The sequence below is a fragment of the Patagioenas fasciata genome, chromosome 2, assembly GCF_037038585.1.
Source record: "Patagioenas fasciata isolate bPatFas1 chromosome 2, bPatFas1.hap1, whole genome shotgun sequence".
Lineage (NCBI taxonomy): Eukaryota > Metazoa > Chordata > Aves > Columbiformes > Columbidae > Patagioenas > Patagioenas fasciata.
The window spans coordinates 79,926,917-79,944,894 of record NC_092521.1 but is presented as its reverse complement, the minus strand read 5'-3'; the positions used below and the strand labels follow the sequence as shown (position 1 = coordinate 79,944,894).

The 17,978-nt window shown below is 42.5% G+C and overlaps 1 protein-coding gene across 2 annotated transcripts; it reads left to right on the top strand.

Moving 5' to 3' along the window:
• The first annotated feature begins 640 nt into the window (after nt 1-640).
• ZNF622 (zinc finger protein 622) lies at nt 641-9,323 on the top strand. Of its 2 annotated transcripts, none has more exons than XM_065832974.2 (7): nt 641-728; nt 2,844-3,452; nt 5,254-5,508; nt 6,237-6,399; nt 7,168-7,280; nt 8,237-8,380; nt 8,992-9,323. In XM_065832974.2, the coding sequence occupies exons 2-7, from the start codon at nt 2,846-2,848 to the stop codon at nt 9,117-9,119; spliced, it is 1,410 nt and encodes a 469-aa protein (XP_065689046.1). In that variant the 5' UTR covers nt 641-728; nt 2,844-2,845; the 3' UTR covers nt 9,120-9,323. The 2 variants fall into 2 exon arrangements, with proteins under 2 accessions (XP_065689046.1, XP_065689045.1); XM_065832973.2 differs by having other exon boundaries at nt 641-732.
• Nucleotides 9,324-17,978: the final 8,655 nt, after the last annotated feature.

The following is a 17,978-nucleotide window of genomic DNA, read 5'->3' as shown; positions in this document are numbered from 1 at the left end:
CACAGGAAAGACATTGACCTGTTGGAGAGGGGGCAGAGGAGGCCACAAAAATGATCAGACAGCTGGAACAGCTCTGCTGTGAGGACAGGCTGAGAGAGCTGGGGGTGTTCAGTCTGGAGAAGCTCCGAGGAGACCTTATTGCAGCCTTTAAGTGCTTAAAAGGGGCCTATAAGAAAGACAGGGACAGACTTTTTAGCAGGGCCTGTTATAATAAAACAAGGGGTAATGGTTTTAAAAACTAAAAGAGGGGAGATTCAGGTTAGACATGAGAAAGAAATTTTTTACAATGCAGGTGGTGAAACACTGGCCCAGGTTGCCCAGAGAGGTGGTAGATGCCCCATCCCTGGAGACATTCCAGGCCAGGCTGGACGGGGCTCTGAGCAACCTCATCTGGGTGAAGATGTCCCTGCTCTTTGCAGGGGGATTCGACTAGATGACCTTTGGACGTCCCTTCTAACCCAAACTATTCTATGATTCTGTGACTCTCATTCTCAACCCGACGTCAGTCGGCACCCCACAAACCCCACAGTCCCGGAGGGGAGGCGCGAGCTGCCGCTTTCCGGTCGGGGCGAGGCGGGCAGGGAGCTCCGCAGGGCCTCCGGGCCGCCAGGGGGCGGGCCCTCCTTGCCGGAAAAGTGGCCGCTCCCTTCCTGTGTGGTGCTCCGCGGCGTCTTCCTGTTTGGGTCTCAGCCGGCAGCGGTCCTGGGAGAACCTTCACCTCACGGGCGGTGGGTGCGTGTCCGCCGGGGCCTGGGGGCGAGGCGGGACGGCTGTGCTCCCCTGGGGGCGGCGGGAGGACGAGGCCGTGGCGGGTGGGCTGCGGGGCCCGGGGTGCCGGTTGGTTTCTCTGTGAGCCCGGTTTGAGTCATGAGCCCGAGGGCTCGCGGCTTCCGCCTGCGCCACGTCCCATGCTTTATGTTGTTTCCTGGATTTAAGTTGTGCTGTCATATCTGGTGCCCCTGTAATAAGCAGCTGCCTGTCAGTGAGGCCTTTCTGTCTTGTCTCAGCCTCATGGGGACCGGCTCAATTCAAATACAAATAGGTAAAATCAACCATAATCAAGACCCTGTGGGGAGAACTACGTTTTTCTGGAAGGGCTGGGCCGTGTCTTGGGCCAAAGGCCTGTGAGTGCCTGGGGTTTGTTTTCCTGAGCCCCCCACAGTGCTTTGCTGTTGTTGGTTCGAATGGTGGGGGAAAGCACAATGAGAGGTGTTGGCATCACCACGCGGGATTCTGCAGGTGCTTCTTCTGCTTTGTGGAGCTTGAATTGTAGACATTATTTTTCTACTTACTAGTCAGCTATGGAGGTTTATGGGTTTTGATCCTCTCAGTTTTCTACCTCTTTTTATCTGTTTTTTGGGCCTTCTTTTTTAATCACCCCCAGGGTAATCTAGTGTGTAGTTACTACCTACCTGTAATAGGCTGGATCAAACTATTCTGTCCTGAGGTTTCTGTAAGGTGTTAATAGTTCACAACGAACGGGACTTTGTGTCAATTGGTTTATGGCAGTAAAATATGTGCTTGAGCCAGGAGAGGGATAGGGAGATCTGCAAGTGGGAGAGAAACGCTTCAGAGAGCAATTGAAATCTCTCAGTGGGCAGAGAATACATTTTCCTCTGGAAAAAATAAGCATCTCTTACACTGAATGGTTGCCTGTAGTATTTCAAATAAAATGGTATGGCCATCATTTTCTCTTAATGTATTTTCTGACACTATAGAAATACAGATAGCACCAGCAGTTAGTTAGGAGCCTGGTTCTTCCAGGGAATGAGTGTTTCGTAAAGGACCTTTCAACTCTTTGCCTATCTATGTATTTGTGTCTTTCACTGCTGCTTCTCCCAACTGGTAGCTTCTGGGAGAGGCTGCTGTTTACCTGCTTTCAGACCGCTTCCTCTTGATGTATTATTTCTTTATTTTTTTTCCAGTTTAAACCGTAGTTTTTCTAAATTAGTTAAAAGACAGAGGTGGCTTTAGTGGTCTCCATTTAGGACATGCTTTTTTGCTCTTTGCTTTTGGAGTCTTCAAGAGAGTCCATCAACTTTGTCTAAAAAAAAAAGTTAAGTTTCATTGAGCACTGAAAAGGAAGGAAATGTGTGGCTTTGGAAAGGACAGCATCAGTTACAGGTCACTGCCCTCCAGTTGTCCTGTGACAGCCCCAGTAGCACAGCTCAGCTGGATGGTGGGAAATGGACAAAGACCAGGGGCAACAGTGCCTTCAAGTGCTAGTTTTGGGCATGACTGACTGCATCTCCAGACTAACGGTTCTGTGAGATACAGTGTTGCTGACAGTACATGCACTGCTCAAATAGCTGAGGGGGGTTTGCTTTTAAATTCAGTAACTTTTTTGCCTCATCTGATAAGGCAGTGGAAAATGGAAAATAAGGGTGAAAGCAGGATTTCCCTTTGATGCTTATTTTGGAGCAGTCACTAGTCTCTTCAAAAGCCTGTAGTTGGCAGAACATGAGTTTGATAAGAATCTTTAGTTTCTGATCTTCAGTAAAAAGTGCTGAGCTTTCAAAGCACCACTGCTGCAGCTGGGAACACTCTTGTCATGTGTCTGAACCATGACAAGCACAGTGGGTGCTCGGTCCAGAGCTAGGGTGCTCAGAGGCTGCTGTAGTATGAATAATCTCTGATAACAGGATCAAAGTCTTTTATATTATCTTATTTTGCTCCTTCTAGTACTGTTTGCTAATGCTGGTGTTTACTCAACTTAATTCTGTACAAAAACTCTCTGTCTTATGCTACCTTACATGGCTGCTGTCAGGTTGGTGTGTTTGGGGTTTTTTGTGGCTGTTACTTATCTTTGTCAGCAGGATTATTATCTTTTTCCCACTTTCTAGGAATGGCAACCTACACTTGTATTACTTGCCACGTGGCTTTCAAGGATGCTGACATTCAGCGTGCCCATTACAAAACTGACTGGCATAGATACAACCTGAAGCGTAAGGTTGCTGACATGCCTCCTGTCACTGCTGAGAATTTTCAAGAGAGAGTCCTAGCACAGAGAGCAGTAGCAGAGGAGCAGAACAAAGTCACTGCCACTTACTGCACGGTTTGCAGCAAGAGATTCTCCACATTCAATGCCTATGAGAATCACTTGAAGTCCAAGAAGCACCTGGAGCTGGAGAAGAAAGCTGTCCAAGCTGTCAGCAAGAAGGTGAAAATATTAAATGAAAAGAACCTGGAAAAGGGGCTGGCCCCAGAGGGCGTAAACAAAGATGAAATGAATGCAGCTATTCAGCAAGCCATCAGAGCTCAGCCGTCTTCCTCACCAAAGAAGACACCTTTACCTCCCAGTGATGCAAGCAGCACTCTAGCTTCTATGGGAAGCGCCAGCTTACCACAGAGTAGAGAACGATGGGAAAAGCCTCCACGGCTACAGTGGTTTGAACAGCAAGCAAAGAAGTTGGCCAAAGAACAGGCAGAGGAAGAAGAGGATATGGAAGAAGGTAAGGCAATAAGCATACTGAGAAGAGACAACTTGGGGCAAGCTATGTAGTAGTTAGTTTTATGTAAAAGCCTCCTTCTGTTTCTGTAGTAGTACAACATTTTCTGTCATTAAAGGTCTTCCCGTTGAATAAATTTGCAGCTTAACAAAGGAGTTAAGCTTGAAGTCAAGGTCTCTGTGTTAGTGTCTGAACTACCAGCTGCACAAAATACTAATGCATGTGAAGGTTGCCTCTACACAGTTACTAATATGAGCACTATTTCCCACATAAAATTCCAGGAGAAGTTTCCTTTAGGGGAAGCTAACATAACAGGTTATGCTAAAACTGCTTCTGAAAAATAGGTGAACAAAAATCCAATCATGATCTTTTGCAGTTGTCCCATGAATCACTTTACTGCTCTGAGGAGAGGTAGGAGTGGTTTTTGTTTTTCTCTGCCTATCAGGAGCAGAGGAGAAAGTTTCCTCTGTAGGCTGACACTCTGTGGCACAGCTTCTCAGCATGTTGGCATCTATAGTAGAATTGGCTTAAGAGTTGCCACCCCAACTGCCCATTCCTGCTGCTTTACCCTCACCACTTGTGTTTGTGCAGCGCCTTGTTGGAGGTCAGCCTGGAAAGTAGATAACTGAAAAGATCAGAGTTTCAGAATTCCTGCAAAAGGCTTATTTTTAACCTGGATGCTTTCAGTTCTGTAGTTTACAGTGCAGCTCCAAATGCATCTGTTGGAGCAGTTGAATGGGGTGGTTAAACCGCAACAAGGGGACAGATATGAATAAAGTGGGACCCTACTGTGCCAGCTTCATTACTGAAACCATTATTACATTTGTTACAGCAGTTTCATGCTAGAGAAATGTCAGTTGCAGTGCAGGGAATCTCTTCTGCAGTAGAAGAAACATATTACCTGTGAACATGCATCTTAAAATCTAAAGAAGGAACAAACTTGCACCTGTTTTGTATTAATGTGTTAGTCATAAACTGTAATGCCAAAATCTTGATAGGTTTCTGAATGTTAATTTTCCTTTTAAGTGTTTGCCCAGGAATGTTTTGCACGTGTTCTGTTAATACAATGTCAGACTGTTAAAATTATTAAACTACATCCTACAGCAAAGATCTTGAATGAGCAGCCTACAACAATGGGGAGCACCATGTTCCCTGTTCTCTCACACTTTGTGGGCATCGCAGTTGGAAGGGGACCAGCAGGAGTAGAGGACTGGGAGATGCTCGCAGCCCAGATCTGAACTCCTTAAAAAAGATTTCTGGACCCCTCTAGCAGTATAATCAGACTACTGGTCCATTAATGAGCTCTGCAGTAATCTTGCAAATGTGTAAAATTGTTAGTATATCTTGGTATATACTAATATATAACATGGTGTATTTGTGACAGTTGGCTTTGTTGTCCTCTGTTGTTAAAGATGGATGTGTGAGCAGGAGTGTGTTTTCGCTCACGGCTGCAAATAAATATTTTCATGATTCTGACAGAGCTGAATTGTTTTTAATGAGCCATGTCGCTGTTCCTGTGGTGAATTAAGTTTAAGGCTTCAAGACAACAATAAAATGTTAATAGTTAAGAAAAATGGAGGAGGAGGGGCGGATATTGAATCTGCCAACTTTTTTATGAGCAGACTTGAGTTTTGCTGTGCATATTACAAAGAAACATGTTTTACTGGCAATGATATATTCTTGCACCTGGAAGTGACTGTGTGGCACTTAGCTCTGAGAATAGAAAATTTGTAACTTATTTGGGACTTGTTTTGCTTGGGAAAAGTAATCGTACAATTTTTTTTTTTTAAACTTCCTTTGAAAGACTGGGAAGATATGGATTCTGATGAAGACATTGCCTCTGAAGAAGAGATGGAAAGTGTGGGAGAAGAAGAGGAGGAGCAGGCAGAAGCTGAAAGCACTCCTGCTGTTGGGGCCATACCAGTCACGGACTGCTTGTTCTGTCCTCACCATTCAAGATCTCTCACAAAAAATGTGGCCCATATGACGAAAGTTCACAGTTTCTTCATTCCAGACATAGAGTACCTTGTGGATCTCAGAGGACTAATTGCATACCTGGGTATGCCTGTAATTATTACTTTTTAATTTTTTTTTTTTTTAAATCAAGATAATTATATGCTCTTACTGCTTATTTTCACTTGTATATGAATTAAAGGTTGTTGGTGTTTTGTTGGGTTTTGGCGTGTGTGTGTGTGTGTGTGTAAAATATGTTTGCTGTCTAGTTCAGTATTTTGATCATGGACATGACCATAGATTTTCCAGAGAGAGTGAGAGAAAACCCACTGTGCAAACACCTGGTCATGGACTCTGTAGGTCTCACATAGTTTTCTAATGTTGAGAAAGTTGTTCAGCTATCATGAAATTTAGGACAAAACTGATATGTGCATATGAACTGTCTTATCCTACTAATGAGTCATGTGTTTGTGTCATTGGTTTGCAGTACTTGTGAGAGAGCTAAAAGCTAGAAAAGCTTGAAGTGTACAACTAATGATGGGAATTAAATAATTTTGGAGTATTGGACAGAAAACTGTGTCAGAAGTATGAAATTTTTTGAGAATACATAATGATCCATACTTCGTCCTATGCAATCTTTAAATGCACAGTCTTGTTCCTGATAGAGCCATATGGTTGAGGCATAGGAACAGCAGGGCTTTTCTGGAAATGAGGGGCTCAAGGCTCTTCCTTGGTCTTTCTGCCTTCAAGCTGGGAAGGCTACATCACAGAATTGTTAATTATTGACTGGGGAGGCTCTGTTCAAACCAATGTAAATGTCAATGTTTTCTGCAGGAGAGAAAGTTGGTGTTGGGAAAATCTGTATCTGGTGCAATGAAAAAGGGAAATCCTTCTACTCTACAGAAGCAGTACAGGCTCACATGAATGATAAAAGCCACTGCAAACTCTTCACAGATGGAGATGCTGCTCTGGAATTTGCAGACTTCTATGATTTCAGGTGAGGATGCTTTCCTTTGAATGGAGCACAGATGGGGACAGACAAAAGGACAGTTGAATGTTACATCAGAAACTATGATTCATTCTTAAAATTTAGTCCTTTTTCTGGTTCTGATGCTTATTTTGTGTACCTGGTTTACCACTTTTCTAGGTAAACATAACATGATTGGTTTTCTTCTCCTGTGGCTACTAATACCAGTCCTACATGAAAATGTATTGAAATCTGTTTGGTATGTTTGCTGTTACTGAGTATAGATTTCAGTGCACCAGCAAAGATCATAAAAGGGCATAACTATCTCTTCCATTACCTTTTAGGCAGATTGTAGGCTTAATACCTACTGTGGATTTTTTAAAAGTAGCTGGAGTTAAAAAGGACTGCTGTGATTTGGAGGCCACTTGATGAACTTCCTGTAATTTATCCTAAATTGTGTTTGTTTTGGTCACAAATACATCCTATTCTGTTACGGTGATAATTAGATTTAGTGGAGCTTCTGGGAGTGCTTGTTCGGTAGCTGTGCAGAGCTGGTGGGCTACATGGTGGTGGCTTTTCACCATAATCACTGCAGAACTGTGGTGGGTTATAGAACTGAGTGGAGGAAGGGTGATCTTCAACCTCTGTTCAGGGCAGGCTGCTACTGGGAAGAACTCTCAAACCAAGGCAGGTGAAACATGACAGTGATTGTGGCTTGCTGTGGCTGTGCATGGCAGTTCTATTGTGCAGTGGGTCTGGGTAGCTGTGTATAAACCGTGTCCTGCTACTCTTCCACAGGAGCAGTTACCCTGATCACAAGGATGGGGAAGATGTGGAGGTACCTGGAGAGCGCTCAGCGGAGAGAGAGTTGGATTATGATGATGACACCATGGAGCTGATCCTTCCTTCAGGTAGGCGCAGTCTTTGTGTTACAATGTACTTACTCTGCATTTCTCGTAGCTGCAGCTGTTACCTGAAGCACAGGTCATCATGGTAAGTGTTTTTGTTTGGGAATGGAGAAAGTTATTTTACATCTAAGTGTCTTTGGGGTTTTGTCCTCACCTTCCATTGTTTTCTCTACCAAGTCTAAAGATCTGTCTGTCATTTTATGCAAAACACTTACTTAAGTAGTTAAACAATCTGGGAACTCTTTGTTGTTGTTTTCTAAATTCAAGTTCTTCAACATTAATGTATAGGTCAGCTGGGGCAGGGGATTCTTTTACCAACTTTACATCTTTCTTAACCGGTGATTTACATGGTATATTCCAAGAGTTTCCGTGTCTTGTTTTTGTGTAACTTGAAGAGGCTATAATTTGGGTAATCTACCACAAGTTTTTTTCAAACTGGCAGTTGGCAAATAATTTAGTAAACTAGTTCAGTAAAATTAATTTATTTAAACAACTTTACTCTTGCCCCGTGTTGCATTTGATACCCTTGCTTGCAATTTTTTGTTTTTGTGTTTTTGCATGAGGGGACTCCAACCTTTTCATTCTGAAAAGTACTGCCAACTGTGTGGTTTCAGAAGATTTCCTGAATGTCAGCAAGTTACCCTTGTTACTTGAAACAACATCGCCTCTCTGCTCATTCCTCTAATTAAACTTTTCTGATAACTGCCCCTTTGTTATGTGAGCTGTGGTTCCCTGGAGCAACAGCACTCTTTGAAGAAAAAAAGCAAGGTAGAGTGCAGCACAGTACCTCTTACAGGAATTACATTTGGTTTGTAATAGTCCTAAAGTTTTTGAGGTTCTGGGCCTTTTAAAAGTATGTCTCCGCACAGGGATTTTCCGCCATTTTCACAATATGCCTGACTACTGCATTTCAGATAACTGCTTTGTTATGTATAATAGATAACCCTTCCTCTGAACAGGTGCAAGAGTGGGTCATCGTTCTTTAATGAGATACTACAAGCAGCGCTTTGGTCTGTCAAGAACGGTGGCTGTTGTGAAAAATAAGAAAGCAGTGGGTCGGGTGTTGCAGCAGTACAGAGCTCTGGGCTGGACAAGTCAGACAGGTAAGTGACAATGTGAGGTTTTTGCAGAGGAGGAGATTCTAGAATGTCATCACTGCAATTAAATAGGTTGAATTTGTTTCACATTTGTGGGAGTTTTGTGCAACAGTTTGTCTTTCAGTTCCCTTTCATTCCTGACAGCCAAGGAGAATAAGTTATAGGAAGCTGTTGGTGTCTAAAATCCACAGCAGCTTCTGCGCCAGCCCTTCATTTCATTCATGTTTGTGATATTTGGTGACTTCCTAAGATTTGTTGGTTTCTAGAGTTATAATCCTTTCTCTGTCTGCCAAAACCACTGCTCTTGCTATTTGATAATGTAACAGAAATCACGCTTATTCAACTGGGGAGCAGTGATGTGCTTAATACCCCCTTTTGAAATCAAAGAATCACACACTGGAATGCAAAACAACCTTTTCCCCTTGATCACAGTCGTGGGTGTCTATAGAGGGAACTGGCCTTTCCCAAGAGAAAAGCAAAAAGAATTGTGGCAGTATGGGAAGGAAAACATACAGCTAACTGCTAATTTAAGTGGACAGGTTAGCTGGTTTTCATTTAAGCAGTAAGTAATCTTACAGACATTTATCCCTCTTTCTCTTCCTCCTCTCTCCTTGAAGGGGCAGTCTTTGCTCAGAAGCGCGATATGCAGTACCTGCAGAGGATGAAGTCAAAGTGGATGCTCAAGACAGGAATGAGTAACAATGCTACAAAGCAGATGCATTTCCGGGCCCAAGTCAGATTTTGAGTTCCCAAGATTGCTGCATGCAGCTGGTGTTGGGAAAGGGGATTTAATGGTTTCTGAGTCAAGGGTTCTGTTATTAAAATGGACCTACCAAATGAGGATGTGTATGCTGATGTGCCTTCCTGTCTGTGAGAAGAAGAGCAGGGAGTTTGTCTCTTCCAGTGAAATGATGATTGGCTTAACTTAAATAAAATATCTTAAATGGAATATGTGGCAGAGTAGTCATGGCTATGAACAAAGATGCATGCATAGTCTTGCTGCCCATTTTTGTGCAATTCGTTTCTGTGGGGCAGTTCTGCAAAATGGTTGGAGCTGAGAGGGGATGCTGGATCTGAGAACCTGAGCTGGGTTGTATGGAAGGTGTTCACTTGTGGTGCCAGATTTAAGTTCACTGGGTGTTCAGGACTTCTGGCTGGGACTATTGAGGTGAAAATGTGGGATGGGAGATTCTGGGAAGGTTAAGTGGGAATTGTTTGAAGAAACGCACTGATGGAAAACATAATTCCAGGATTAATGTCCTCAGAAGATGTCTGCTTGCTTCATGCTCCAGCTCAGGACTGGATTAGTAATTTACAGTGTAATTGTTTTATGTTGAACTTAATGAATTTTCATAATCTAAAAACTGCTCAAAATTACCATAACTTTTAGATAAATGTCAATACAAATTTCTGATGATCTGTTAAAGACTTCCTGATTAAAACCCTGAAGTTACTGCTGATGTCAGCTTTTGCTGTTCCCATTGAGTACTGGTGTTTCATCTGATCTTGCTGAAGGAAAGTGACCCAAGATGTGTTGGCTGAAGTGGAGATGTGAAATGTTACAGGCAGTTGGAGAGAAAGCTTGCCTGTTAAAGAGCTGAGGCTGCAGCTCTGGTGTTGGTCCTGGTGTTGCAGATGTTAAATGCTTCCATGACCTCACCAGTTCTTCTGACCTTCATGTAAGGAGGTGTGCTAGCAGTTCCACAGAAAGATGTGGGCTGGCTCTTGAAGCCTTGAGCTGTACTGTGCTGAGCACTGAGCGTATGCCATGGGAAAACACTGCCTGTGTGTTCATTGTGAAGGCAGCTGCAGCTGGGTGCAGTCAAGTTGCACTTGTGTGTTTTAGGATTACTCTGGATTCCCTAGTAGTAGCTTTCATTGGCACCATTTTAATATTTCTTCTTCTCCTGTGAATGGTGTGTATGTAGTATCACTGGGGGTGATAGGGGAAAGTTTGTCAATTAGCGCTGTGTTTTGACCGCTTAAAATAATCTGCTGAAGCCTCTCTTAAGATTTAAGTTCAGAAAAAAGTAGTGCTGTTGACATATCAGAATTTTTAAAGGAGTGACGTATTTACAGAACTCCTAGGAAAGTGATCATTTCATAATGGAGGTGCAGACTGTGTATTCTTGTGTGGATTGTCTGTGGTGGTTTGCTTTTCTGTTTGGTGGTTTTTATTTTTTAATAAGTTCTGCCTTGGAAGTTTTTTTGTTGTTCCTACTTTTACTGAGAAGACTGAACTTGATCAGTAATGCAGGCTATAGATTTGACACAGTGTTCGAAATGAAGTGACTAATGCCTTAAAAAGGTAGATTTGAGCGAAGGGAAAAGTGAAGCAGAGAGAATTTAAAAAAAAAAAAAAAGGCTGTGTTCACTTCCAGAATCTTAAACTAAAGTTGGGTTGATGAATGAGTACCTCCTTTTTCCTGGCAGGGCAGAGTTACTGCTGTTGTGTATCCATAGCTGCATCCAGCCCATGTGTGTATTTGTTCTGGAGGGTTTGCTCTGGGTATTGGGCTTTACTCTCAAAGTTGGAAGTAAGAGATCTCATCTCAGCTGTGTGACTCAAGCTATGTGAATCTTAAGGCATCATATCCTTTATTACACTCATAACCTGGCCCAAGTTGCAGTTATGGTATGGATTCCTAGCACTGAGGGTATGGCCTGCTTGTATTTGTCAAGCCTCAGCATATGGCCCTTGGGAACTCTTTATATCTTTTCAGTTAGAGATTATTATAAAAGGGTCTTGTGCTTGTGCGTGATTTACATTGTCTTTACACACAGAGCAAAATGCAATGCCACAAAAATGTAGAAGTGGAGGAGTTAGGCTTTTTAACCACAGTATTAGCTTGAAGCCTATTGAACTGGCTTCGAAAACCAGTATTAGCAGTGAGAATCAAAGCAATGTTCAGCCCATAGCTTTTAGAAAATGGTCACGGAATGTGTGAAACTTACCTCAAAGACAGGACAATTATCCTGGAAATGTCTTAGGCATAATCAGGTATAGTTGCCAAAATCTTAGAGACAGGTGTTAAGGCAGGTAGGTTAGTCTTGGCAGTGAAGGCAGAAGTACTAAGAGATAATTGATCCAATGACAAATAACTTAGTCTGTAAGGTTCAGGCTGAAGGTGCATGGAGTTTGCTGCTCTCTTCAACGTCAAAGGGCGACTGAAGAAAATTACTGTTGCCTGTGCAGACATGCTCAAAGAAGCCAACTGCTTAGGAAAAGATGGGGATTGCCTGAATTTCCTGGACTAATTCAGAAATAAATGCAAGTAAACAAAAATGAAAATTGATAGTTACTTGGGGAGCCACAGGGAAGCTGAAGGAGGCCATTTATATAGTGTGCACCTTTGATTCTGTCCTGAACTTCCTACTGCAGTTCAGTCAGAAGAAAATGGAGAGGTAGGGAAGCCTACTGCTATTTTAAAGGACGTGTTTTAACTCTAGGCTGAAAATGAGCGCCTTGGAAAACCAGCAGAGGGCATAGGAAAGCTTTTCCCAGAATTGTGTTTACTATGAGAATAAATAAAATCTAGTAAGAGTACATTCATACAGAATACTGGTAAGGTGAGAAGACAACTCATGTTAGTGGTGAGGTTTAAGATTAGCACTTGACTTCTGTGAGATGAAGTGCTAGTATTGCTAGCAAAGGATGGCTGGGACAAGTATGTAGGTTGTCTCTACAGTGGTTCAGCAACAGTGCTACAGTCTGCACAGCTTGGAGGTAACTCCAGCTGTGTCAAAGCATCTGACAGTGTTGTTATTAAATACAATTTACAGTGTTATACTTTAGTCTTTTCCTCCTCAACCTAAAGACTGTACAAAGGATAGCTGAGGGCAGTTTTTCGTTTCCTAAAGGAATTCCAAATTAAGATGGTCCCATCTATGGTCCCAACTATGTTTCCAGCTATGACTTAGCCTTGTGCTTGTGTTCGCCTGCTCTGACCTTGTGTTTTCTGCCTCTTACAATCAGAATGAGAAGAAAGTAAGGTCTAGAGAGAACCACGTAGATTTGAGACAGTGTCTGGATATAGTGAATACTCTGGGGCAAGAATTTCCTGGTGTGGTTGTAATTCAGTGGGTGTGCTTTTCCTGGAGGAGGAGCTGATCCGTTCTCAAGCTGCTGCATCCGTAGTAGGAAAGGCTGTGAAGAAGCACAGAGAAGGTCTCCCGTTTCAGATAAGGGTGGGGTTCCGCCTGCCCATCAATCCAGTAATAGCTGGATGTTGAAGTGGTCCTGATGCTGCGTCAGGCATTGCAGAATGAATCAGCAGAATGAAAAAATTGGCACAGCTGATAAGAGTACATCTGCCATCCCCTTTTGGAAGTAGTTCTGTATTGTGCACTTAAGCTATGGAAAAGCAACCCAAGTGGTACTAGAGGGAAAAACATGGACCTGTTATTGGGAAGGGAGGGGCTGGGAAAGAGAGAGAAGCATACAGCCCGTAGAGTAGCAGGGACACAGCAAAGTCGGATACATAAAACATCTTAACAGCTTATTATGACAGAGTTGCAAGTCGACAAGTAAAGATCTATTTAAAGTGAGCACTCCCTTTAGGAATGTATTATTGATCCCTAATCGGTTTCCACAAGGTGGAGTGCCTGAGATGTGATGGAGTCAGGCTGTCACTCAGGTAACATCTGATGCTTGAGGAGCATCTGAATGAGGTTCTTTGCTACCATTTTTGAGAGTTATTTTTGATCTGTTAAAACTGAGGCATCCTGTGCTAATGGGCCTCATCTGCTCAGTATCACGATCTGTAAGAGGTGAGAGGTTAGAGATAAGCTTTAGAGCACATCTGATTGAAAATTAAAAATATACCTTAAAAACTTTGAATCCTAGTGGTTACTGAAAGCAGAGTAATAAGTGCTAGTTGAGGCAGGAAACAAGTCAGAATCACGCTTCTCTAAAAGTCATCAGTGCTTCCCAGTGTAAAGTTATGTGACTCTTCCCAAAAGCAAAAAGGGATCATTAAAGAGGTTTTTAAATTATGTCTTTTTAGAGTTCTCTGATGCAAGAAAAAGGGTTGTCTAACATTAAGACATTTTCTGTTGTTCATTACACTTGCGTTGAAGTCTTACTTGCTTCCAACTCTAAAGGTTTGTTTTCTTTTTTTTCAACCTTATCTTTGCTGAGAATCTACAGTGGTAAATTCAAGAACCATGGGTATGGAAGTAAGAGGTTTGTTCTCCTGCATTGTGCATTAATATACAAAAGTGAACATGTACCAGGACCCAGAAGAAGTTCATATTCACATAATCGGATGACTTCATACCTTAAAATTCCTTTATTGAAGGATCCTCAGGAAACAGGTCTGGGTTGGAATTAGTAAGTAGCCTGAATATTACTTAATAGCCTGAATTAGCAGCAGCAAATGCTTTCATTAAGGAGGGGTAAGAAGAAAAACCTGCTAGAAGTTTACAAAACCAAGTGGCTCAATAAATAATCACCAGACCAATAGAAGTTGCATTTCTATAACAAATGCATGAGCCAAGCACCTCAAACATTGTGTAAGTGCTGCAGGACAGGCCAGCACTCAGCTCTGGGGATATTTTCCAGCAAGCTGGGAAGGAAAAAGGAGCCTTCCTGAGCACACACCCTTTGGCACGTGGGCTGCAGGGGCATCTCATCTCTCTGGGTGCCTCTCAGTCTCCGCAGTGCACTAAAGTCAGGCTCTGCAACACATGCAAGTGCAGCCCTAAATACCTGCTGAGGCCCAAATGTGGTGTTCTTCTCATGGTTTCCTCTGTTATTTGTGGTTCTTTTAAGGCAGAAAAGACGGTTTGCTCATAAATCTCAAGGCTGATTTGCCCTATGTTGTTCCACCTCAACCAAATCCCACCACACAAAATTTCACGTTTCTTATCCCTTCCAATACCTGTTAATGGCTTGGCAAGGTTTGTATAGTCATCTGTAGATATGTTGGCTTTTTCTTTTTTTTTTCTGGCCTGGGTGGCTTTCTGTTCTTAAATTTCCAGTCTTTGCAGACATGAAAGCAATTTGGCTTTCCTGGGCAAGTTCTGCCTTTGGTCTCGCACAATTCTGCTACACTAACCACCATTAATGCGTTAACAGGTAGGGCAACTATGTGTTTGCTTATGACATGCACTGAAAATCTTAATGAAATATTCACTGAAGTGCTTCAAAATCCTGATGTTTTCTGGCATCTTTCATAGTTGCAGTGATACCCAGCTTCCTTAATTCCATACGATTGTGGTATTTCAATAAATCCTGTGACACAAGCTGCTGTGTTTTAACAAAACTATACTGATGAAGTGCATACTTTCAAAATACAGCAGAAGAAGAATTATTTTGAAGTTTTTGTTTTTTTTCCACTAAACATTAACCGATACCAACTGGAGTTACCTTAAACTGGCCACAGACCAAGGATAAACCTGTACTATGTGATATATGTTAAGTTGATCTGGCACCCAAGTGCCTAGTATAGTGGTGTCATCTTTCTTCATCTTTAATCTAAGACATTTGCCAGGTGCATCTGCTTTCCCACCAGCAGAAGGTTCATTGTCCCACAGAGAAGGGAAAAGTGACCTGGAAGGTGCAGAGCTCTGTCCATCATCCTCAAATGGTTTAGAGCTTGGCTAACTGGTGTTGGCAGAAGCCCTACAGTTCATTGTACAGTCTATTTTTGTTTACTTATTTTCTGCTTCGCTCAACCATGCCTGCCATAGCTACATGAGAGAGCATCTTGTGCTTAAGTGTCTCCCCAACTTTGCCAACACCTGAGTCACTGTGGTTCTTTCTGCAACACAGTTTCTGACAGAAAAACAGCATTTTATAGCAGGGGTAGGAGCAGTACAATCATGGCTTAGTCTTGTAGCCCTTTACAGAGCACAAAGAGAAGATCAGGTGGTTCAGCTGAGGCCATACAATTCCCTAGCAAAGAGCTACCAAGAACTAATCAATAGGATCTAATGCAATGTCTCACCTTGCCTGAGGGTCTGGGCACCTATATTCAGCTGAAATCCAAAGCAAAGCCCTCTCCTGAGAGCAGGTGCTTTTCAGATAACTGACCAGAACTGATTTGAACATTTAAGTGCTTGCAGGAAGGTACCTATGTCTTAATTAATAGGCTAGTTGTTCAAATTCTTTGTTACTAGGCAGTTAAATATAGAAATCAGCCAGATGACTTTGAGGGTTTATTTTCAATGACTCGGTCTTTCGGCCTCATGAATCATCCATTTTTTTTTTTCTGTACTGTGGCGTAGCTCCAATAAGTGATCCCAGTACAGCCATTAAGAATAGCTGAGGTACTTTGGGTGGGATTGCAGCCAAAGCTGTCGGCGCGTACCTAAGTTACTCAGGGTCATGTGCGCAGGAAATTAGTGCCAGAAACTGCAATCAGCCCACCTAAAACATTTATCATGGCTCAATGGCAAGATCACCTGGACTTAGGAGGTCACCAAGCAGACCAAGCATTGAATAGTGTGGAAATCCACCTGTTCTTACTGATGGTTAGATACCCTTGCACTGTGCACTTGCTTTGCTCTTGCTCCTGTCACCTTGTTTCTAGGGCATAGCAAGCTCCCAGAACTCAGTAGAATGGCCTCAAATCTGTGCTTTGTTCCCTGACACCAGCCCTGTTAGGAGATCAAATTCCAAGTAAAGTAAAAGAAGCCCTTTGATAACTCCAGTTAACAACCAGAGGAAATCTAATAGAAAAATACTATTTTACATGTTTTTTTTTCCTGCAGTTTGTCAGCGGGACCAGATCACCTCTCACCTTCTCCCATGCCCACTTTAGTGAGGTGTTCCAGCATGCAGGCTTGTGAACTTCCAAGCTCATTCATATTCCTACCTGTGACAGCTGCAACTATTAACACCAAATCATTCAAGCAGACAGAAGAAATAAATCCCCTGCTATTACATGTAGTATTTTACTGGCTCATTGATTGTGAGGAAATAATCCCATTTTGATGGGCTAGGTTTCCTGATGTCCAGGGGCAAGTGCAAGAAGTCGCCATGCCTAGGACTGAGGATGACACAAATGCGTTAGATCACGTCAGGAGCATCCAGCCCAACTGTGCCCCACCTGCCCACATGGTCAATAGCTCTCCTGGACCGTTTTCCCATAGGTTTTTCAAATAATCTCACAAAACAATATCATAAGAAGATAAACCAGCAATGGTTCCTTTGATATATTTGATTAGACCCCGTTCTGTGTTTTTGTCTAAAAGCAACACTACAAGAGTAGTTGATGTGCTTCCCTCCCTCATTAGCATTCCATCCTTGCTAAGACCTTGCCCCTTTATTAAGTCCTTGTTTCTCAGGGTTTTATTTTGTACCAGTTACATCTGGGATGCTCCTGAGGTCTGCACGGCAAAGGCATTCATTCCTCTGGGCTACTATCTCAAAGGGACTCTCTTGAGAATATTTTCAGGAACACACACGTCTTTATCTTCCCTGTTTTAATTCATTAGTTGCCTAACAGCACCTCTCAAGCTTATCAGAGGAAAAACAAACAAAAAAGAAATCTGCAGCACAGCTTAGAAGGTTTGGAGGAAAATAAAAAAGTAGTATGGTAAGGGGAAGAGATTTTGTGCAGTTCAAGCGCCCTGTATGCTGAATGTGTAAAGGCTTGCAAGCTGCAGGAAAAGGGTCACAGTGGATTTTTGGAGGATAATATTTACAGAGTCGTTGCTTAATGTTAAGTCCGTTGAAGAAGCAGGTGAGCTATTCCTATAAACTAAAATGCTTCAGAAAAATATGAACAGCATTTTTCACCTATGGAATTGGTGACTGGTTCTCAGGAAGAGGTAATTTATTTGATTTAGTTCCTTTTTAACTCCTTTGCTTCTCTTATTTCTTAGTCACCACGTACACGAGGTTTTTGGTTTCTTTGTATTGTGCTACGCATAGCTGTTTTATGGAGCCATTGAAGACTGGACTGGAATTCCTTCATTAATACAACAGCATCAATTTATGAACAAGTATCCAGCAGGTTTTGAAAGGCTGTCTTCCTCTTTGAACAAGATGATGATATTGCAAAAAGCCTCATCATTCTTGCATGCCTGTTAATTTTCCTATCTGACATGTCCTACCTGAAGTGCAGCTACAGATCCAAGGTTACAGCAAGAAGGAGGTAAATGTATCCAGAGAGAAGGAAAAATAAATCCTGCAGTAGGGACCAAGGTCTCTTCCACAGCTTGGAGGGCCACACAACACTGGGGGTGTTCTTCTCAAAAGCTTAGCTTTTTGGAAGGGCTCCAACTCCAGCAGATCTTTGAGGCTGGCATAGCATAATTTGCATTATTTACAAACAGGATTTTAGTTGCTTGGTACCTTTGGTTAACATGAGACATACTATCACCTGATTGCCTTCTTCCTGCTGTCTGCGTAACTCCTGTATTTAAAGACTTTAAAATAGGAGAAACCCTGCTGATTCTGTTGTCAGGTCAGTCCCTTGGGCAGCAATCTCTAAGCTTACTTCTAGCAGTGTAGGCTGCCCATTCAGTTACAGAAGACACTCATCTTTGCAAGCGCCCAGTACATCCAAAATGGCTTCAAGAGAGACAAACCATTGCTTGCTTCTTATGTATTTCAGTACAGTGCCTCACCTGGAGACAGAACCTGCTTTCTTAC

Excerpts from the sequence above, each read along its gene's own strand:
- ZNF622 (XM_065832974.2), top strand. The coding sequence starts at position 2,846 with ATGGCAACCTACACTTGTATTACTTGCCACGTGGCTTTCAAGGATGCT. Across the intron at positions 6,400-7,167 it reads GCAGACTTCTATGATTTCAG|GAGCAGTTACCCTGATCACA; the intron begins GTGAGGATGCTT and ends ACTCTTCCACAG. Across the intron at positions 8,381-8,991 it reads GGGCTGGACAAGTCAGACAG|GGGCAGTCTTTGCTCAGAAG; the intron begins GTAAGTGACAAT and ends CTCTCCTTGAAG.